Here is a 23,458-nt window from a genome sequence, read left to right as displayed (position 1 = left end):
ATTCCGTCAATTGAAAATCTGCTACAGTGTATTAGATCAGAAAAATAGTAGCAGTTACAAGGGCCCTTCAGTAAGGAGTCAGGAAGAGAGAAAGGGATTCAGTAGGTTTTACACAAAACCAGGAGATTTGACTGCTGTAAAATCAGAATTTTTAGGAAATATTACTAGCAGTGATGAAAAATGAGCATGAAAAATTACGGTTTAAGACTGAAAACAAGAAGTCCAGAGTTACTAATCAACTTGTGGAAAACTGTCATTTATTTTCACATTTACAAGACAAAAAAATATTTAACTTATTTACAAATATATACAAATACTAAAATGCATCTTATTATTTTGAAATAAATTGGCAGTATTTTTTTAGCAGTATTGCCAAGACACAGTACTTTCCTTTTTTTTTTTTTTTTTTTCAAAAATAAAAAAGATAATAAAGTGTTTCACCACATTTCTAACAAAACATCTGTAGATCCTGAATGAAGGGAGGAAAAGAAAATTTAAGATTCAAGTAATGCAAGCCATCAAAGAATATGGTATTAACATTCACAGTTTAAAACTCAGGGAAAACCTTGAAAAATTAATAAAATTTCGAGTCCTACACAATTTTATTTTAAAAGAGACTTCACTCACCTCATCTGACATTTTCACTAGAAGTGTTGTTAAAAATCTGGAAGAACAAGAGTAAGTATTTAAATAAAACACAGTTTAGGCTTCCTCCTGTTAACAATTCAAGAATGGCTCATACTGTGCTAGGAAGATAACTTGCCAAAACCATTTTTTTTAAATTCAGTACTTTGGTGAAAACGTTTGGAAGTCTTCAAACACTGAGGACAGAAGTCATCAGGGACAATATTTAAAATGTTATTAGAACCCACATCCAGAGTTTTCTTTTAAATTTGAAATTAAGACATTTCAAAATAGTTATTTCTGAAAACTCCTAGGAATGCAGAAATGACCAAATAGCACAAGGGAATCATAAAATTAACCTTTTTTTTTTTTTTAAACAAATAGCACAATAGCAGAAAGCATGTTTTGGTTTGGTTTTCTTCATGGAAGGATTAATGTCCTAAAAATCCTTTGTGGCACATCTGGCAATATATATGTCAGGATGGATCACAATCGACGCAGATTCTGCTTGCTTTTCTTAGTCCCAGGGAGGGTTCCCAGCTTAAAGCTTGATTTCACTGGTTTGCCAGTCATACAGTCACTGGAGCTGTGGTAGCTGCACATGCATTTCGTACAGAAGTCAAAGCCACAACTTTCACGATTGCACATTGCTCTTTGCAGATAGGAGTCGTACTTTGCAGGTGAGCCACAGCGATTGCAGACTTTGAAGCTTTCAGTGTTTTTCAAGGTCTTGGCTGCCTAATGGAAGAAATACATAAAGTCATAAACGGAGGGTAAACACACACTGCAAACGTTCCCCGACATCATTAATGTGCCACAAAATAAATCATGATTGCTCTCACTCTAGAGAAAGAAATTACACACACACTAAGTTTAATTCTGGTTGCACCAGATTTTCGTGGGAGACTGGACAGTCTTAAGGTACTTTGGACAGGATGAGAAGTATGCAGATTTTCATTATTTCAGCTTGAAGGACAGTAAGACTAAATGCAAAGCTTTAAGAAAAGCAGCCCAAATCCAAATTCTGAAACCTCCAAACCTCATCTGAGAACAGTGACTTTTAGCTAACTTCAAAAAGAAAAAAAAATTCCGAATCCTACTGAAAGTATTCATTTCACTTTTCAAAAAATGAACTGGTTGCTTAGTGTTTGAAACAAGAAATTGCCCACTGGAATTGAAGTAAAATTGACAGATTGTCTTGGATTGCATAATTTGAAAACGTGATTCATTATAAACCCATGGGAAATAGAAGGAAATGACTACACTTGTTATGACCAATGGAGGCCAATACTGAAGCAAAAAAAAAAAAACAACCAAAAACCAAAAACCAAACCATTGAGCCATTTTGATGATACTAATTACAGGGAGGAAAAAATTGATGTAAAACATCCCAGTGTATTAATGTTCTCCATTTTGTTTCTCTTACTGTCTTTAAATAGGTTCAAAAAGCAAAATTGGGCAGCTAACAGCCATAGCACAGCCTGGGTTGAAAAGGACCATGATCATCTAGTTTCAACCCCCTTGCCACAGACAGGGCCACCAACCACCAGATCGGGCTTCCCAGAGCCTCATCCAGCCTGGCCTTGAATACATCCAGGAACAGGGCAGTTACAAGCACTTCAAGTTGGAGATGCTTTACAAGTTGAACAAAAACCCCCAGTTACCTCAGAGAACTCCATGAGCCTGCTGTAATTTTTAGACGCTTTGGATCTGTTGCCTTTTTTACTCAGGCTGTTTGGTGGGGTTGCTTTCTGAACTGAAGCTAAAGCCGCTCGGTAGAGAACATACTCCCTTGTTGCAGCATGTTCTGACGTCTTAGTGCCACTCTAACAAAGAGAAAACAAAAGAAACACTTAAGAGATGTATCTGGTAACTGTTTATAGGCTATAAATCAACTTTTCGTTTAATAGAAATCAAAAACTTTACAGTTTACTTTCTTATTAATACATCATAAATATTTAAGCAGAAAATTCAATTTAGGTTTTAAAGCACAAAGCAATATTTCCACATATTTGCAGAGAACGGGAATGCTTTTACATTTTCTTTCTGAAAAGTAAACTCCTCCCTTCTTCCGATTTTGTTTGCATTTTTTGTTGTTATTTTTTGTTGTTGTTGTTTTTTGTTTTGTTTTGTTTTAAAAAAAGAAAAAGGTACAATGGTAGGGGAAAATGAAGCTTTGTGGAATTAATGTTTCTATCAGAGGTGTCCAACTGTTCCTCTACAACAGGTTGGCGTCAATAAGTACTACCAAAAGCTCAGCACAGTTGACTACCTCATTCTGTGGCAGACACCAAGCCTTGTTTTACTATCTTTTCACCTGTCAGGGAAAAACACAAAATGCTTCTGGTGTTCTGGAAGAGTTCTGCCTTGGTAGAGTGATAGATATAGCTCTGTATAGTTCCATAACTAGGTCTTGTATCTGTTGTTTCATCCAAAAAATATACAATGATAGTAGCTCAAAGTAGTGGAAAAAGGTTTATTTGTTTGTTTTTGTTATTTGTGGTTGACCACTTCAGACTGTTGCTTGAAAATGATCATCTCTGAGTCCCTCTTTCCTGAATCAATGGGGATGCTAAAGCAGCAAGCCTCTATGGAGGCTCCTGGTGAGTAGTGCTGGAACCGACACTCCTTTCTTCTCTAAACAGGACTTGTGGAAGAACATCCACATCTCTTGGGCCAACTTTCTCAGTAAATGCCCCTTGGGCTGTAAAAACAGTTTATACACTACAAGTGAAGTGACCATCAATATGCGAGATAACAGGGCATCCTAACAGCACAAACTCCAGCACACCAGTGAAACTCTTTCCAATCTAAGAATCTCTTTGATTGCTTAAGTCTGGGAAGATCCTGGAATAACAAAGACACACCACTGTTTTATGTTTTAAATATCCTATAAGTGCAGAAACTTACAGAAAGGTTATCCAAAGCTTTACTATACATTTGGAAACCCCATTTATCTTCTTGCAAAATCTTCTTCCATGTTGCGCTGACTTTGGCAAAACTGTAATGACAATACAAACATATCAATTACCTTCTAAGAAAGCTGGAATACTCATTATTTAATAGCAGGGATAACTATCCATACATTTATTTTTTCCATACACAAATGGGAAACGTCAACAATAATTGTCTTGTCTTTCTAGGAAGACATACTGTCTACAAATACAACAATTCTTGAATTAATGAAATGGAAGGGATCTTAAAGATAATCTAGTTTCAATCTCTCTGCCATGGGCAGGACTGCCATCCACTGGATCATGCTGCCTGGAGACCCATCCAATCTGACCTTGAAGGGCTCCATGGACGGGACACCCACCATCTCTCCATGCAGCCTGTGCCAGGGCCTCACTGCCCTCTGAATACAAAATGTCTTCCAAGCACTAGGCTCAACCTCCCCTCTTTTAGCTTAAAGCCATTTCCCTTTGTCCTGTCACTATCAGGCTGTATAAAACATTGGTCTCCCTCCTTTAAGCACTTGAGCTGCCTTTAAGTCCCCCAGGCTCCCTTTGCGAACGAACCCATGCTTGCTGTGGCTAATGACTGCATTGTCTTCCAAGTACTTTTAATAACTCTCACACTGATCTCTGTAACTTTGCCAGACAATACATGTGTTATGTGAGAATAGGTGGTTTACTTTCCCAGTGAAATACCAAAATTGATATACTTACTTTATTAAGTCCATCTCACCAAGATGTCTTAAGATGCTTGCTAATATATGCTTCAGGTTCTTTTGGAAGAGTTCAGCAAGAACGTCTATTCTATCTAATCCCATTTTCTTTCCAATTAAATTACGAAGTTCAAAATGTTCCCTGAAAACAATTCTGTCAAAATCAGTCCAAGATTTGAGATTTCTTTTACCACTTTTTTTCAAAGTTGAGCAAATCATTTCTTCATAATGGCTTACAGGTAACAAAGTCTTCTTGGACAACTGTACTTGGAACTCATTCTTCTCCAGGCAGTGCTGTGGTGTGCTACAGAGATTTCCAGACAAGGGCAGGCTGTCCTCTTGTTCTGTTGCATCACTGTATTGGCTACTTAACATAGAGGAATAACCACTGTCCTCATTAAGTTTACTATTTTCCAGTGCCTCCATTTCATAGACCCCTTCATCAAATCTTTGGGTTACGTGTTTGTTTTCTTTGTTATGTACAGGCTTTCCTTCATCTTCAGGATCTAGATTTCTGGAGGCTGCATGGTACAGTTCACTCAGTATTTTCTGATGCTCTTCATCACAGCTTCTGTAAAGCTTTTCCCCAGATTTCAAAGGACAGGGTTCCTCTGGTTTTGTTTTCTCTGCAGATTTTACAGGTGTGAACCCACCATGAAGAGCCGTTCGATCGAAATCACATTTCATTTTGAAAGAGTGATTAAAGTTCGATTTCATTGCTCTGTTTGTATTCTGCAGGTAATAAAAGGGAACATATTAGTGCACATCCTAAACTGCATCACAAAGTCTTTCTGTTGCCGTCTCTGGAAAGAGTGAATTTAGCTTCCATCCAACTAACCCTCTAGAGCATACAATGAGTGGAACCAAAAGCTTGATCAACCACTCAAAGCTAGAGCTTGATGCTGCATATAGGTGGAATGAGGGAACAGTGACAGAGAATGATTTACACTGCCATCATTCCACTGGTTTTACGCACCAGTGCTTCCCATTCCTGCCATTGCGCAATGATATGATGGAGACGCTTGCTCTTTGGTAGCAGCGGCTCCGAAGGCCATAGGAGAAAGCACAGTGGCCCAGTAAGGAGCAGAGCCATCCCAGGTCTGCCCAAAAGACTGGCACCCCAAGGCCAGAGGGAATGCTACTGATGCAGGCAGGCATCACGCAATTTTGGAAAGGGAAGGGGGCGAAGGGCACAGCAGAAATGAGCCAGACCACGTGGAGGCGTGGGGGCAGCAGTAGTGCTCAAGGTGAAGTAAGGTTACAGGCGTGGTTTTGGCGGGTGAGAGGCAGAGGCGCGGGGACTGGTGAGTGCTGGAGGAAATGGGGCCCGCGCTGCCCGTTCCCTCCCGCCCGCCAAGTGCGGGGCTCTTCCGTGCCGAGACTGCGGGGGGATGGGCATGGGGAGCCAGCACTGCTGCCCAAACCTGCGGAGAAAGCATTTCCCTTATGCTTCGGAATTGTTATGAAAGACAAGCTCCTCCATCTGAGCTGATGTTTAATTTAGGGAATTCAGGTAATTTCAACAGATTGACAAAAACTATAAAAAAAATGGAGCTCCTTCAATGCACTTCGGAGAAAAGCCCACTCCTTCATACCTATGTGCCGAGGAAATATGGAACGAATCCATCTCTGCCTTTGCACAACTAAAGCCAGAGGCAGGATACGCGGCTCCCTCACCCCTTCCCCCACAACGAGTACCGGAACCCCAGAACCGGGCCCACAGCCCGCGCTGTCAGCAAGCGGCTCCCGTTCGGCTGGGATCAAGGACACGGGGGCAGGGAACCGCGCTTTCCCCTAACCGGTTGCTTTCCCCCCCAAATAGTGGTAACGGGGCGGCGGCGGATGCCTCCCATCGACGGCGCGGCCCCGCGGGCGGAAGGGAGACAGAAGCAGCGCTGCCCGCCGCTGGGATGGGCGCCCCGCCGCACGGCACAGCCCGGTCCCAGAGAGGCGGGCTTGGGACAGGCAGCGTCCCGCATGCAGCGCGGCAGAAGGACCGGAGCGTCCCGTGGTTTCCATTCATCGCTATCCCATCCCAGCGCCGGCGGTAGGGAGAGAGCAGGCAAGGCTCAAGAATCCCCATTTCCAGTGCCCCTGACTCATCCCCGCGCATTTCAGCCGGTGCTCCCCACCCCACCGCCCCATCCGTCCTCGCTGCCCAGGAGTTCGCACCGCAGAACTCCCTGTGCAGCTCCGAGTCCGGCGCCACCTCTCCCCAAGCATCCCCGCACGGCGCGGCGCAGCCGGCGCTCACCTGCAGCGCTGCAGCCGCCGCGTCCCGCAAGCTGAAAGTGCGCGGCCGCCCTTGCCGGGTACTTTTAAAAACTTTGAATTTGGTACCAAAAGAGCGCCAGCCAATCGGACGCCGCCGGTTCCGGCCAAGCGGCCAATGGGGAGGAGGGCAGGAGGCGGGGGCCAATCCGAGGCGCGGCGAGCGAAGCTGGCCGCCTTCCCATTTTCCCTCCTCGGCAGGCGGGGAGAGAGAAGAGTGGTCGGGCGGTGGCGCGCGCGCGCGCTCCGCGGAGGTGTGGCCGCGAGCATCTCCCGCCCGGCCGCGCTCGCCCCTCGGTCCCGGCAGCGCGGGAGCCGCGTATCGCCCTGCCTGTGCGAGCAGACCCTGCTTCCGGGCGCTGCTGCGCTCCTCCCCCGCCCTGCCCGCGTGGAGGGTCTCCTACTGCTTGTTTAAAAGAATGAGTCGCTACAGCAATGCTGTGACGCGTCTGAGTGCTACTGCCGCCTTCCTCCATCTCCATTCATTTTCAAGTGGATGTGTATGGGACAGTCACAGCATCTCTCTGCATGCATACGGTATGAATTCATCATCAGTGAACAAGAGTTCCAGGGAAGAACGTGTTGCATGGACTGCATACCTCATCACCTCTCTTCCCCACCGCTGACACAGGGAGGAGGATTTCTTTTTAAGTATAATGGGCACTAGTAGTTGTTGGCATCCTGAGAACAGACTGGAAGTAAGAAGGTACCCCACCACCCTTACAGTGCATCTCACAGCTCAGGAAGGCCACACGTGCAGTGAGACTACAGGGGCTACTCCTCAAGTAATGCCTCCATGGCACCCAGAAAAAAATAGCACCCATTGACATTCAATGATGCTTGCTGAACATTGATAGCCATTAACCAGTGGATGTGAGCATAGTGAGGGTTGAGGGGTGTGTTTCAGCAGCGGCAACAGCAGGTCAACCTCTGCTGATGACTTTTACAAATGCAGCATGCAGGCTTCTGTTCGCTGCTGCCAAATGTGCACAGTTAATGGCGGTGACTATGTTGAAAAACTGTTTGTAGTTCAGAATTTGCTCTATCAAATATTGTCACTGTGTACTTTGCATCTGTCGTAGTTGCCCTGGAAATAAACAGGAGGCATAACTTTCGGAGCAACCTACATACAAATCTTGCATTAAAACTAATACAGCACATAAAAGAGACTTCAAACCTTTATGGCATAAAGTCTGTACTGGCAGACCAGCGAGATCCCTACACTATGTTATAAGCACACCCTGTACAGCACTCAGGTGTGTTCATTTTTAGATGCCAGTCAGCCGCCTGCCAGAATCACAGGGTCCCTGGATTCCTGACTTTTCTCACGCTAGCCCCTGGCCAAGCAATGAAGCACCCAGAATCTGCTTAGGAGACAGAAAAAAGCAGGGAGATTGTGGGCCTGGCAGGGCTGGACCAACAAGGCCCCACACGGGATATGAAAGGAAACCTTATGGCGGCAAAGACCTTAACTAACATTCATGGGGTTCATGCATTAGTCCCAGAGCTAAGCCAGGCTCATGTCCCTTATGCACCTAGAAAAATACAATGCTAAGAGAGAAGGAATCTCACACTCCTTTCATCATCTGGTAGAACAGAACCTGGCTTTAAATCAGGAAGAGTGCAGTAATGGCTCTGTTTGCAGCACTGATGTGGTAGAAATAAAGACTTCAGTCTTAGATGCTGATCCCATCAATCTCTAAATATTTTAAATACAAAGAGTGTACCAGCAGATCTGCTGGTAAATCTAGACATAGGTAAGGTTTCACACTTCTCAACAGGAAATGTGTACCTCACCTAACATACACAGGCACGTCAACATCTTAAGGTAATATATACAACCCCTTTAATTTAAATATTTGGAACTTGGTCTTTCTTACCAGGCTACGTTTGCTAGAAAACAAAGCTGATAGAGTCGATACTTGTTTTTGAAATGCATCCATTCAAACTGCAATCTTGAAATGAACAACACAGTGGGATTGAGTGTACTCTCAGCAAGTTCACTGATGATAGCACGCTGAGTGGCACAGTTCAAACAATAGAAGGGAGGGGCACCATCCAGAGGGACTTGGACAAGCAAAAAAAGCAGGCACTCAAGAATCTGATGAGATTCAACAAAGCCAAGTGCAAGTTGTTTTGCTTGGGTTGAGGCAATCCCAGATATGAGAACAGACTGGGAGACAAACTCAAAAGCAGCTCAGTGGAGGATTTGGGGATTCTGATGGACAAAAAGCTGCACATGAGACAGCAGTGTGCTCTTGGAGCTTGGAAGGCAGCTGCATCAAAAGAGGGATGGCCAGCAGGCAAAAAGCAGTGATTGTCTCCCTCTACTGTGCCTTTGTGAGGCTCCATCTGGAGTACTGCGGAGCACAGTAGGGATGTGGAGCTGTCAGAGCAGGTCCAGAGGAGGCCATGAAGACAAACAAAGGGCTGGAGCACCTCTCTTCTGAAGAAAGGTCAAGGGAGTTGAGCTTGTTTAGCTTGGAGTAGGCTTGGGAAGATCTTACTGTGGCTTTCCAGTACTTGAAGAAAGCTTACAAGCAGGACATGGACTGACATTTTATATGGTCTGATAGTGATAGGACAAGAAGGAATGGCTTTAAACTAAATGAAGGTTCATTTAGGTTAGATGTTAGGAAGTTTTTTTACTCAGAGGATGGTGACAAGCTGGAATGGGTTGCCCAGAGAGGTTCTGGATGCTCCATCTTTGGAGGGGTTCAAGGCCAGGTGGGATGGGACCTTGGGCAGCCTGGTCTAGTGGCTGGCAACACTGCCATGGCAGGGGGTTGGAGCTAGACAATCTTTAAGGTCCCCTCCAACTTAAGCTATTCTTTGATATGATAAACTGATAATGATCAGTTTTGCTTTTTCATTCCTTGTTAAATTTTATATAGCATACTTAGCCATGTTTCTATAAGCTAACTGTAGCAAACTCCTGCTTTTACTTCTTTCTTACTCTAATTTCTTATGCTAATAAGTCTCAAAGTAAACAACTGTATTCAAGGTCATATTTTGCTTAGGTTCTCACTTCTTATTTACTGGTACTTTGAATACATTCTGTGTGTGTATACACACATATCTACAATGAATGATGGGCTAACGTAGCATGGAGTTCTGTATTATCACAAATACTTAAGATTGTAAAATGCAGTCTTATTTAACCTCAGATAGGAATTTGTACCTATGTTAGTACATGAAAAAGGCAGTTCTTATGCTTTGAACAAATGTTTTAAGATGCTGTTAAACTGAACAGTTTAAAACAGTGAGCAGTCATTCATATTATGTAAACTTGAGAGGGAAAAAAAAGTGCAGATCCAATTAAAAACAATAAACTGTATAGAAATAGAGACTGAAATTGTATCAGCCTTCAAGACAGCCACCCTATTTTGTTGTTTTTTTTTTTTGTTCTGACACAAGAACAGAAACATTCTTTTTAAAAAGAATTCACAAAACTAGTGACTTTTCTTCTAGAACTCTTGCTGGAACAAGGAATCTTCCTATACAATTCCTTCTGCTTGATTTACAAGAACTCCCTCTCCCATACCACGTAAAAGGTATTAACAAATCTGCAGATTAGTAGTGTGTTCATTTATCACTTTCTTTGTATTACTAAACAAAATAGGATTTCTTTTTTTGTTATCTTGACTAAGCTATTTGACACTGTGGTGACACTGAAATTATTGTTTGAACAAGACTTGGAACTAGAAAAAACTCATTTTTAATGCATACCTTTTGAGAGTGGTGTATCAGTATCTTCTCAGTGGAGAAGTTAAAAACTGCAGTTACATCTGGCCCAGTCAAATTTACTTTAAGCACACTGCAGCAGCAACAAGGTGTTTTACTCAACAAGTAAGAATACTGTTTATCAGCCACGAGGAAACCAGCTTTCATTATCTGAAAAGCAGTTCTGTTGTCTGAATAGTGCTCCAAGGAGTTCTTTTGCAGGCGAGTATCTCTACCTGTAGACATGGCTTGACAAAGTGCAAGATTCATTTTTCATGTCCTGAAATAATTTCCATTAAAGATTCATAATCAGCGTATTCCTTCAGAGTTTGTATCATTTCATCTAGCATTTCTTCCCCTAACATGAAGCACTCCGTATGATGCACTGATCTGCTTATCCTGTGGTCAGTAATCCGGTCCTGTGGAAAGTTGTATGTTCTGATCTTCTCCGATCTTCCTTTAGTTCCAATCTATCAAACAAGAAGAATCAAGTTTACAACACTGATTAAAAGCCTTCTTGTAGGAAGAGTGAAATACTGATTAAGCATTTAAAATGAAATTTTTCTCTTTCTTACAAATACATAGTATCTGTTATGTAGTGCTTGGACTAGATCGGTAGTCGCATTAATTGCTCTTAAACTTGTGAAAGAACACAGGAGTTAACTCCCAAGAACGTATGCTCATATAGAATTAAATCTTCACAAAATGAAACTTACTTGAATCTTTCGAACACTGTTTCTCTTTCTGGTTTCTTCTTCTAGTTTGATGTTGTACAGTTTAGCACAAAGCATTTGCATAGCCTTCTCTTTGTTTCTAATTTGAGATCTTTCTTGCTGACATTCAGATGTGACCCCTGCCAAAAACATAATGAGAATTAACACTAAACTGGAACATATAAAAAAGAGTTTGCAATTTCTAGAGATTTTTATTATGAGGAAAAAAAATGTATATTTGGACAAGGAAGGTGAAAGTCCAGGCTCCTTCATGTCTGATGATACTTTGGGGACAGAACTGCTAACTGCAGGCTGAGTTGTGTTTTGAGCTTTATGGCAGAAGAAAATAAATTTATTTTGGTATATTGAACAATGAAATAAGTGATAAACTTCTAAAGATATCTGTAATTTTTTTACCACAGTTCTAGGAAATTTAGCAGTAAAACAGCAGGAATGTACACTAGATAGTGGCTATACAGAACATACAAAAAAAAAGTATGGTCTCTTCTAACAAATATACAATTCAAGTTAAGACAGTAAATTAACAACCTAAGAAAAGAGCAGGAAAAATAAACGCAGGAAGAAGATGGTACAACCTAAGTTTCTATTTGGAAATGCTATAAGTAACTCTGGTAAGATTACAGTAGACTGATACATAATTACTTAGCATTAATGTATGAAATACAAGTTTTGTTGTCTTAAAGCAAACTTTAAGAACAACTTTTGGGGTCACAGTGAAGACTTGTAAATGGAGTTGGGATGACAGAAATTGAAAATTTGAAAGAATACTTGAAAAGCAAGAGAGATTATGAAGATAAATAACAAAATTTCAGATTAGGTGAAATGCAAAAAAAAAAAAAAAAAAAAAAAAGAAAACCCCACGAATACCCCTATGCACTACTCCTAGCACATAAACACAAAAAACAATTGCAATACATTTTAATATTTTTATTAAAAAAAACCCTAATAACTGCTTTCAGCAAAAGCTAAGACCATTTGCTGCTTTTTGTCTGCACATTTGGAAAAAAACAAAACAATACAAAATTTTTCTAATCTGAGTACTTTTTTGTCATTGTGTCTTACGTAGAATGCTATTATCTTCACTATTTATCCTCCACTTTACTGAGGTGATGCAACAAGTGTAGAGTGGATTTATGTATTCAATAAATGCAAAGAAATGGGTGGCAAAAACCTGGATATGCAAAGATAAAGTGTACTCAGGATTATCCTGATGCTGTAAAGCCTGACTAATGTTTGTGGAGGAGAAGAGGAAAAGTTAAAAAGCAATGAAAGTCAAAGGCAGATGTGGATTGCTCAAAAGGAGGTTAAAAGCTTAGAAACAGCAATAAAAGATACGATAGCTGACATCAGGTAGCATTTGAGGGTGTATCTTATCCCTCTTACATTTCCTAACCTGAGCCCTGGGGATGGGTGTTGTAATTATGTCTGCAATCCATAGGAAAGGAGCCAGAAGACAAATGGAAGCTGGCAACCTAAGCACACTCTGCAACGGATGACACTTAAAACTTACTTACTCAATAAGGAAAAAGAGCAACCTCTCTTTCAGAGAACAGTCAAGAAAAAGTACATCCTAAGATTTTAACTTCTGTTTTTCAATTTCTTTTCCATTAGTTGAAAGCTTAATATAAAACTTTTTTTATAAATTGATTTTAATACTTCATGAGTGTCACACTTAGTGGAAAAACTGACAGCTTACCTACTGAGGCCTTAACTATTACAAATAAGGGTAAGCACAAGACACTGCCTTTACAACAGTATAGAGATTTTCTGCACACACAAAAATAACACAAAAACTTTGCTCTTCAGTTACCCAGGTTTGAAACTGTTCTTTCAAATAACACGGTACGAAGGAAATTATGACCGCATTTTTACAGTGTAGTTCTTATAGAAAGGAAAACTGAAGCACCTGTTGGAATATGAACTATCCGTACGGCACTGTCTGTGGTATTGACATGCTGCCCTCCAGCTCCACTAGCTCTCTTTGTTTCTATTCGCAAATCTTTTGGATTAATTTTCAGCTCCATCTGTCATGGGAGACAAAAAGAAAAGAAGTCAAATATGCACAATTGGTTTATTTTATAAAATATATTCAGGTAAGATCAAACAAATATGTTTTTCCTAAAGTTTGAGTGGTAGCTCAGATCCACTTATAAAAAGCGGGGAAATCAAAGATAACCATCCATGAGCACTAATCTCCTCCCTCTTCTGAAAGTTCTGCACTCTCCCTCAGACAAGTTAAACAGTATTTGAACTTGACTGGATGGGTTTCACATAAAAGAGAACATAGTGACTTTGTTGGCTCTGGAATGGGGTGGTGATCTCTGGGAGGAAGTAATGAAACAGCTTAGGGACAAGAAGAAGGAATAAAATATTTTGGCAGTTTGCTAAGATGAACATCCAAAGTTTTAATTATTAGCCAATTATTTAAAACCAAGCAAATCTGCTAAGGATGAATTGTCACTTATGCAATTTGGAAGGGGAAAATGAGGATACTATAAAAATAAGTAAGAGGATTCTAAAACAAATATCTACGTCTTCTCTAAACTAGTCTTTTGCCACTGCATCCACTGAACATGCAAGGCACAGTTACAGTATATTTTCAAGTGACAGTGAAGTAAACTGCCAGTGAGTTTGAGATAACAATTATGATGAAATATAGAAATTATATATTTTATTCCCTTAGGCAAAAATAAGCAATCAAATACAACTTAAAACTTTTAGATCAAAAAGCAAAATCATAATTAAAAGAGAATAACTAGACATACAGAAAAGACTTTGGTACAAGCAATATGGCAAGTAAAAGCATTGCTTATGGTAATACCTGTTATACTAAAAATAAATGTTACCTCAGTGGGTTGGGGTAATATTGCAACAGTCATTGTGCTGGTGTGAATGCGCCCTTGTTTTTCTGTTTTTGGCACACGCTGAACACGATGCACTCCTCCTTCAAATTTCATGTACTTGTAAGCATCAAGGCCTGCTATACTGGCAACTGCATGTCTTAGGCCACCTTAAATAAAAAACAGTTGTAGAAGTGTAAACAATATTGGCTACATGTTATTACATTTCAAGCATACTGAGGCATCATTGTTGTTTATTTCTTAAAACTACATATTTATCATTTTGATGCTTGAGTAGGATTACATCAAAAATGCAAGAGAACTCCAAAACAAACATTCTCACACAATATATATCAAGTAAAGGATAGTCAAGTTCTTCTAACAGAATCCAATTGAATTTTTTATACATACATAAAAGGTTGTTTATGAGCCATGCACACATACAATACCTCAACTATAGCAGAAAACTGACACCAATTGTAAGTTTATGTAAAGATCAAGTTTTGAGAGCCACTTTCAGTAACTATATCAAATTCTTTTGAGTAGTATTTGAGAACCTCAACATGTAGTGGATACAGAAAAAAACCATTACAGTAAGTCTATGGACTTAGTGTGGGACATCTGTTTTTTGTTTTTTTTTTTTTAATTATTCTTCCCCATTCTCTTTTACGTCTCATGTTTGTTCTTCCATTTCAAGTTTTTACTCCATCAGAATTAGCAGAGCTCCTGCCCCCTTACCCACATATTAAGCAAAATGTTTGACAGCAACACACTGAAAGTTAGCATAGAATGTTCAGAATTGGAACTTTCGAACTAAGACCCAATACAATCAAGACAGAAAGTTTGTTGCAATACTAGTCAATGGCATTCTTCCTCCTCCTTGTTTGCCGGAGTGCAATCCTTTCAGCTGTGCTAGCAGAACTGTTTGAAAGATTAGAGAATTGATGGCACTGTGAATGTCATTATTATTATTATTATTATTTTAACTGCTTTGTTTTTTTAATTCAAATCAGTTCCCAGATCTCATTCTCAGCAGAACAGGTGGTGTGCCAAGGGAGATACTGAAAAAGAGAAAACCTTGAAAGAATATTGCTGTATGAAGTCTTTGAACGTAAAAGCACAGCCCAGGAAAATGAGAGGCACATACATACTTCTCAGAAATACCATTTTAGGCTCTCTAGGTTAGGGGACAAGGTAACAGCTTTATAAAAAAGAAAGATGAAGAGAACATAGAATGTGATATCACTGCACACTATAGAAGTCAGTCATCAGCCAGAATGCAGGCGAGGTTTTTCACTACTACTGCAAATGTTTTTGTTCTACAGAAATTTAATGCTCCCTCCTAACTTTACTGAAACACATTACTTTTTACAGTTAGGTTTGTCAAAATCAGCTGAAATTGCCTTTTTTCCTTACTTTCACCTCATTTTTGTCCCTGTGAATTCTAAAATTTTACTCCCACCTGTAGAGATCTATATTACTTTCCAATCAAATGCATCACTCAACACAAGCAGTTCTTGATTTATAGTCATTATCTACAACCAATTCTGTAAGACAAAAACATCACGATAAATATGACTCAAAAGCATGTATTTTAACTAATAAGAAAATGCATCAAACACTTCAGTTTAAATCAGTAAGGTACTCTCTAACAGGAGCCATGAAATCTTAATTATTATGCAAACAGTACTCAAATGAACAAAATAACCCCTCTTGTAGAAGAAGATATATGTAACCTAAGCAAACTGTGTATTTGTGTTTGCAGTGCTAGAATCAAAACATAGTTGCTCCTTCAGATGTAAAAGTACTAAAAAATAGTAATAGTAAAAAAATAAAAATTAAAAAAAAAAATCACAACAACAGAAAGATATAAGAAGCATTTTCTGCACATGAGGAAAAAGCCAAGCCAAATCCGATGTAAAAATAACTTGAATGGCACTCTAGACAAAATTAATTATGTAATAAGCAGTTCATTGCAATAGCTAATGTTCTGTCTTTTCTCCCTCACTTGTCCTGTCATTAGCACATCTACAACAAGTACAGTCTGCCTATCTGATCTGCAGTTACATCTGTGATATGTTGAGGAGACTTTAAGTCTGTAGCAATGATTGTGCAACTGTGGTAATGTGGAGCTTAGTACAAGATGACCAAGAAAGTAGTTTAAAACAGGTATTTATTTAGGTAATATTGCTTCAGATACACTATTACCAATACACAGTAACTTCAGGTTTATCAAGAAACACAGTCAAATCCAAGAAAATTCAAACAAACCTTCTATCCATTTTTTTAATTTTTTTTTTTATTTTTTTAATATTGCAAACATTACTTAGGCCTGTCAAACACAGCTAGCTCCTACTACCTATTGTTTGCCTCTAACTAAAAGCGTCCTCTCCATTCTGTAAAGCCAAGGTGCAACAAACAAGGAGCTTGAGCTCTGTTAGTTTCCTTATGTCACGTTATATTCAGACCACAACAAAGTTTGATATCTATGCTTCCACCTGCTGCTATAGAGCAAGGAGTAAACAATACCACATGGGACTGTGCTTTACTGCGCATGTTAAACCTCAAATATGCTATTTCTCAGAGTCATTTCTGGTGGTGTGTCCATAATGTAAGTTAAGAGTGGATTTAGACTAATTCTTAGTTGCAGCCGTGCTTAACATTCACCTTATTAACCTCTTTGTGTTCAGATTCTGGAGCTCTTTGAAATGAGGAAGCTTGATCTTTTAGTACAGGACCTTCTTTTTTGCTCATGCAGTCCATAAGAATTCAGTGTGGATGGGATATAATCATCAGCCATACCAGTGTATATCTTTAACTTGCTTCTTAATAAACCCTGGACCTAAGGAACTGTATAGGAATATGGTGTCTGTGCCATCTACAGTGGTTCTACCTTGCAACTTACTCCCAGCATCTCAAGTTTTGGATGTGTGTGTGGTCATAAAAATGAGTATGGTGAGGAAATGCATTTAAGAGGCAAACAAAGAATAAGGCAAATTTTTTTTTTACTGCAAGTTTATATCCTCCTTCCCTAAATATTCATCTCATTCTATAGGCAAGTCCTCAGTAAGTCAGAATAGTTCTGACACGTATCTAACCCCATTAAACAAGAAGCTTCAATAAGAAAAAAATGGTTAGATATGTATTAATTTATGACTCTGATTTCCAATTTCAGGCACTGAAAAGAATACTTCTGCAGGTTTGTGTTCATTATCTAAGAATTCACCAAAAAGGTAGTCAAGCACAGCTCCCTTTCTCTTGTAATCTCAGGGCTGCTAGTTGAGTCAGATCTGCCTGAACTATCCACTAACAATAGGCAGCTTTTAAGCCAAATCAGCAGATTGATCCAATTAGCACTGCAGCCTCAAAACTGCTAATGGAGAGACACAGAAGAGATGTAAAGTTGGCAGCTGGCTATAAAGTGGGACTGTCCCTATTAAAGCTGACTTCTTCCGTAAGTCCCTCTTCTTCAGGTATGAAATAAAGAAAACTCCTCCCTTTCCCTCATATCGTTTATACTTATCTAACCTGTACCATGCTGATTCAATTTGCTTTTAAAAGCAAGTAAGTTTGTCATTGCAGAATCTAGTTCAGTTTCTGGTGAAGTACTGACTAAAGAGAGATTAGCTGTTCTGATGGATTACATCCTGTAATTTCCCAGCTCTTCCAACTACATCTTCAATGTTTCTCAAGCAAGCTATTTTCCTTGTTTTTCTTTCCTCAATTAAAACAAAAATTTTAAATGATTATTTTTCATGTTGTTCATTACTTTTTATCAATACCTATCTATCAGAAGAGTTAATAAAAACATAATTATAAATATGAACTGTTTGTAGCTATAAAAAAGAAAAAAGGATGCTGATGAAAATACAAATAGTTTCAAGTACTAGATGCAAAATGTGTGAGCACCCAACTACCAATCCATTCCCACTGTAAAATACACATTACTGCCACAGCAAAATATAGGTTACCAAAATACACTAGCTTTACTTACCACACTATACATAACAGCAAGGCTGCAGATCTGTCAACACAGACTTAGCAGGTCCAGCCTGCTGAGAACTGTGACTAGCTATCTGTCAAAAAGTGGTCCCTACCACCACTCATGCACACCATCATATTTCAGTCTGCAGTTAACCTGAGCTCACTGAACCTTCAACTGCTGGAAGGACATGAAGTCACATTTTTCTGCTTCCACTCTCTCCATGATTATTTCTCTTTCCCTCTGTTGTACTGGATCACCTGAAAACTGATTAATTTTTGTATGTAGTTTGTCTGCTGAATTAACTTGGTAATGTGGCTTTCAGCAATGACGGAAGTGTCAGTGCAGAAAGTCATGTAGAGACAGCAGCCTGATTTTTGTGAAACAAATTTACACATCAGCTGGTACAATCAGTAAATTAATGTCCTGCCTCTGTTTGTTATGTAAACCTACCATGCTCTCTTTCTGTAAACACACTGCTCCCAGAGATGCAGAGAATCAACTTAACAGCTCCATCACCAAATACAACAGTTTCTAATCTTCTTGCATTCAGCTACAAGTTGCTCTTTATTTTATGCTATTTATTTTTATAAAGGCACCTCTTTTCACTAGCATCAATAAGGTGAAAAACTGATAAGTTAAATTTTACTCAAAGGCTTTTTTAGGCGATCATATGTTTTAGTTCTCCTCTCAAAGTTTCAGCAACTCCCTCACTTTGTGTATCCATTAGCTGTTACATGAGCTACATCCAAACATCTCCTTTCCCTGTATAATCCTCAATTTCTTTTTACAAACACAGGTTATATAAAACTAAAACATAACAGCATGACCTTCTGAATTTCTTATCTGCAAGCCCTTAGTTTCATTTCTGTTTTTTTGAAACTACTGAAAGAATTTTTTTTTTAGTATGTTATTATTTTAATAGCGCTTCTCAAGTGGGATATCACTCTCAAATACAGAAGCTGAAGAAAATTGTACCCAGACATTCAATCTCTGCTTCTAAATATAATTTCCCAGAAATTTGTTTCCTGTAGTCAGGAAATTCATATGGCATAAGAATGAATTTTTCAGCTTAAATTAGAACGTTACAAACAATTACCCTTTTTTTTTTTTTTTTTTTTTTTGGGTAAGATACTGACCTATTTCACTGGGAAAATACTCTAGTATTTCAAATTTCCACTTTTTATAGGCAGCGTATCGTCGATACATATCAAATATCTCTGAAGTGAACAGCATCGCTTCTTGTCCTCCAACTCCAGCAGTCACTTCCATGACAAGACCACTGTTTGTTTCTTCTGAAGGAATCAAAAGCAATACTATCTGTGAATGCAAAAACACTCATCTAAGATCTCCCCCTTCAATCCAGAACTGATATTGTATAAAATGCCATGCAATAATTTATCTACTCTGCATTCTCCTGCATTAACTCACAGACTCTCCAGAATCTGCTTTGACAATCCTTGAATTAATACACAGGAACTGGGAGGGGAGGATGCTGCATTGCCAAAAGCCTCCCTGGGTCTGTTTGCAGAAACAAAAGATTTATTTCAAGACCCACAAAACTTCATAGAACTTTTCATCAATTAGAAGCACTGCACCAGTTGCACACCATAGGATATATAATGATTCTTGCAGGAAAACAAAACTTCTCCATTCTCATTAGATTCCTCTTTAAACCAATATCAACTTCAGAACTAAGAAGATGCTCTGGATTACATTTCAACACCAATTCAGCTATATTATTTTTATTTATTTAAAGGTGAGATGGCTTTATTGATCTGTTGGATAAAGATATACCAGAATATTAGAACCAAAAACTATATAATAGTTCCGAAGGATTGATTAAAACTCTGTATGACTTATAAATAATTTTCAATCATCCTTCTTTACTAGTACTAGGTGATGTCTCTTTCTACTTCAGCTTTCCCTTTCTTCTTTTAGCATATATCATAAATATCTATTAATAAATAAATATCTATTTTTTTATAGATATTTATAATAATATGACTGTTCCATTGCTGCCAAAAGAACAAAGAATGTGAGTTACAGTCTATTTCTACTAACAGCCAGCCAGCTTCTAGTTTGCTAGTCGCATTACGAACATGTTAGCAGTTTACATAAAGGTAACTATTTGATACAAATACCCATAGATACTATGTAGAACCTATACAAGGTAGCAGTCTAAAGCAGTTACATAGTATTACACCATTTTTTTCAAAACCACATCATGCAAGTTGAAAGTTCCTAACCAATAACAAGCTGAACACCCACAAAGGTACAACCAGAAGAGACAAACTACAGCACCCACCTATCAGGATGAACTAATAAAAAAAAATTCAGCCACAGACTATCTAAATGCAATCTGCATTTTTCATTTTCTTTAGGTAACAGACACTGGTTGAGGAGTACAGATGGCAGAGGTCAGGAGGGGGGAAAGGAGAAGAGTTCATCATACATATCTTATTTAATGAGAGGACAACTTGGCTTTGTTAACTTAGGAATGGCAAGGAAACAACAAGCTTTCAGAGGCAATCTAACCTGGTGTTTCAGTTCAGCGATCTCTTCTTCACAGGAAACGATTTCCCTTTCTGCAAGTTTCCGCAGATCTTCACTTTCATCTGGAATATTTGAGTATGGTTAATCCTCAAACTCAAACAAGTGGCACCCTCAGAAAACCTTCTGAAAAATAACCATCTGAAGAACTTACTCTCCAAAATAAACAAAATCACATCAAATCTGTCAGAACATGTGATTAATGTTACGATCTAGAACAATGACAAACAGTGTTCAGATGTTTCTACACCTGAAACACAAGCAATCCCACTTTGGCATAAGAAAGAAAACATAATTTACTGTAATGGTGGCCAAAATATGGAGAAGGCTGCCCAGGGATGTTCAGGGGTCTCACCCCTGCAGACAGCTAGACCCAAACTGCACGGCCCTGGGCTATGTATGACTGCTCTGGGCAGTGGGCTGAGCCATTCCCTGACAGGCCTTCCAACCTCAGTCACCTCAGGATCCTGGGGAACACCCTCCGGTATTTCACTGTGATAGGGACATCAAGGATCAAAGCGTAGAGTCCCACGATTAACATTTCATTAAAAGGACTCTGTGTGTAAAAATTGCACATCAGTAGCAGTAACTTGAAGTACTCCATCTGTAAGAAGTTACTGTAAGGCAGCTGCAGAATTTCTAACACACTGCTGAAAGACATAAATACTCAAGAGTTCTCACATAAGAGGAACTTGTAATTTTAAGATGATACTTGACTGATCAACACTCATAATTTACAGTTAGACTTGTTTTCCTGTGCTACTATTTAAATATGTTAAGATGTCCCTTCCTCTCTCTCTCTGGTCACTATCAAATTTCAGACAAACAAAATACAGCTTAAACCACCTCTGACCTGTAGTAATTCAGCTCATTGCCCAAAAGAAAACAAAATAAACCCTCCAAAAGGAGTAAATTACATACATAATGAAAGGGCGTGGAACACAAGGACAGAACTGCATAGTCAATGGCACAAGACCAAAACAAAAGATGCCAGCCACCATCTCTTTGTGCACAGCTGAGTCTGGGAGGTACCCTCACAGCAAATACACACCTTTTCGGTACTGTGATTCATGTGAGCAATTAACTACATTTAAAAATAACTTTTGTTGTCTTTAAAGATCACATTCAACATCTGGGGATTATTTTTTTCTAAATCACTTCTGCAAAAAGGGAAGGAAAAGAAAAAAAGCATGTGTAAATTGGTTTCAATAAAAAGTATGCTTTATTTACAGCTGGCAAGAAGCACACACGGCTGAGTGGCTGATGAACTGTGATACCTTAAACACATTAAATTGATCACCTGCATCCATCTACTTCTTTATTTTAGACTGACTACTGTCTGATCAAGGTCTAGCATTAAGGCCAACAGAATCAGATATTCACTAAGTAATTGTGAAGAACAAACCTATTTCATAGCACAATTGCATATTTTAATATAGAAATGTAAAACAAGCTCTAAAATCACTTACGAGACATACGGTCTGATTTTTGGGTGGCCCTGTGTGGAGCCAAGAGTTGGAATCGATGATCCTTGGGCAGTGATAGGAAAAGGGGGAATTGTTTTAAACTAAGATGGGAGGTTAGGTTAGATATTAGGTTAGATATTTACAGAGAGGGTGGTGATGCACTGGAACATGTTGCCCAAGGAGGTTGGGGATGCCCCATCCCTGAAGGCATTCAAGGCCAGGCTAGATGTGGCTCTGGGCAGCCTGGTCTGGTGGCTGGCAACCCTGCACATAGCAGGAGGGTTGAAACTAGATGATCATCGTGGTCCTTTTCAACCCAGGCTATTCTATGATGATTTTATGATCCACGTGGGGCCCTTTCAATTTTGCATATTCTATGATCCTATGTAATACATAGAAATATTATTAAGGATGAGCTGCAAAAGTGCTCACAGTGACCGACCAAACCCTTATGGTCACTTTACTTAAGATCAACATCAGGTTGAAGGGAAGGGTTCAGAAGGGAGACAAAAATCCTTCACTCTATTTCCACATAACAGAAACTAACAGCTTTGGGCCAACTAATAACTTTTCCAACTGAAGCATTTCTCTTTTTTTCACTCCACGTCGAAAGAATGAACTGGGGAGAAAAAAGGAAAAACATTTTCCTTTCGAACAACGTTTGACATCTCCTCCAGCCAAAGCAACGAGAGATTTTAGCACTACTGTGCAGCCCCGAGCGCGCCCCGGCGGAACGGCACGCATCCCACGCATGCGCAGCCGATACCCTTACAGGTCGGCAGTGCCACTCATTCGCCTGCACCCGCCCCCTCCGGGAGGCCACCCAATCACGTCGGGTTATGCAAATTACACCCCGCACCGCCCACAAGGCCTCATGGACTCCAGCACGCCCCGCCCATGCAGATCTCGGCTCTGCCCTCCCCGTCGCGGCGGCCTGAGGCGGGACCGGGCACAGGCCTTTCGACGCGCCTCACCTTGTAGTGCCAGCTCCCGCGTGTCTCGCAGCTCCCGTTCCTTGTCACGCAGCTGCTGGATCCGCGCCGCCAGCTCCGTTCCGGCCTCGCCCTGCACCCGCGCCTCCAGGAGGCGGCTTAAGGAAGGGATGGCAAACAGTTCGTCTAAGCGAGGCCGGGCGCTCAGCCCACGCCGCGGCTGTTGCGGACGTATTGCCGCCGCGCTGCCCCTGCCGGACACAGCTTGGTAGTTGCAGGCAGGCAGTGCGATTGCCCGGCAGCTTCGGGCCGCGCAGAGAGCTCGCGAGAATAGTCCCATACCGGCTGAGGACTGCTCCATGCACTCAGCTCTTCTTTCGGCAGCCCATCGCGCCGGAGGTAACCGAAGGCGCTCGGCTGTTTCCCTTCCGGGTTTCCGGAAGCTGCCGAAGAGGCTCGGCCCCGATTTCAGCCATTGGGGCTCCCGTGGCGGAAACAAACGAAGGGTTTCGGCTCTCTTCGTCTCGTGGAGGGGGGCTGTGCTCTCTGATTGGCCGGCGCTGACAGTGCGTGCAATGGGGGCTGGGTGGCGTTGAGCTGAGCTCGGAAAGTGTACTGAAGAATAATGTAGGTTATTGTAAAAATATGCAACTGGCATAAAACTTT

At 40.3% G+C, this 23,458-nt stretch overlaps 2 protein-coding genes across 4 annotated transcripts; both read right to left on the bottom strand.

Annotated features, from left to right (window-relative positions):
* Positions 1–235: 235 nt before the first annotated feature.
* Positions 236–10,531, bottom strand: FBXO5 (F-box protein 5). The gene is made up of 5 exons (XM_052694529.1): positions 10,292–10,531; positions 4,293–5,023; positions 3,535–3,625; positions 2,289–2,450; positions 236–1,362 (listed from the first exon to the last, which is right to left on the bottom strand). Exons 1-5 carry the CDS (start codon positions 10,529–10,531, stop codon positions 1,111–1,113), a joined length of 1,476 nt encoding a protein of 491 aa, XP_052550489.1. The 3' UTR covers positions 236–1,110.
* MTRF1L (mitochondrial translation release factor 1 like) lies at positions 9,906–23,450 on the bottom strand. 3 transcript variants are annotated; one of them, XM_052694498.1, is made up of 7 exons: positions 22,835–23,450; positions 20,380–20,459; positions 18,981–19,161; positions 13,866–14,029; positions 12,926–13,043; positions 11,002–11,138; positions 9,906–10,755 (listed from the first exon to the last, which is right to left on the bottom strand). In XM_052694498.1, the coding sequence occupies exons 1-7, from the start codon at positions 23,448–23,450 to the stop codon at positions 10,552–10,554; spliced, it is 1,500 nt and encodes a 499-aa protein (XP_052550458.1). In that variant the 3' UTR covers positions 9,906–10,551. The 3 variants fall into 3 exon arrangements, with proteins under 3 accessions (XP_052550458.1, XP_052550468.1, XP_052550477.1); XM_052694508.1 differs by having other exon boundaries at positions 20,380–20,549; positions 22,835–22,950; XM_052694517.1 differs by having other exon boundaries at positions 18,981–19,136; positions 20,380–20,549; positions 22,835–22,950.
* Between the last annotated feature and the right edge of the window lie 8 nt (positions 23,451–23,458).

The sequence above is a fragment of the Tympanuchus pallidicinctus genome, unplaced genomic scaffold (genome assembly GCF_026119805.1).
Source record: "Tympanuchus pallidicinctus isolate F22 unplaced genomic scaffold, pur_lepc_1.0 scaffold1, whole genome shotgun sequence".
In the NCBI taxonomy this organism is placed as follows: Eukaryota; Metazoa; Chordata; class Aves; order Galliformes; family Phasianidae; genus Tympanuchus; species Tympanuchus pallidicinctus.
Note: the sequence above shows the minus strand (reverse complement) of the source record. Positions and strands in the feature narration are given on the sequence as shown.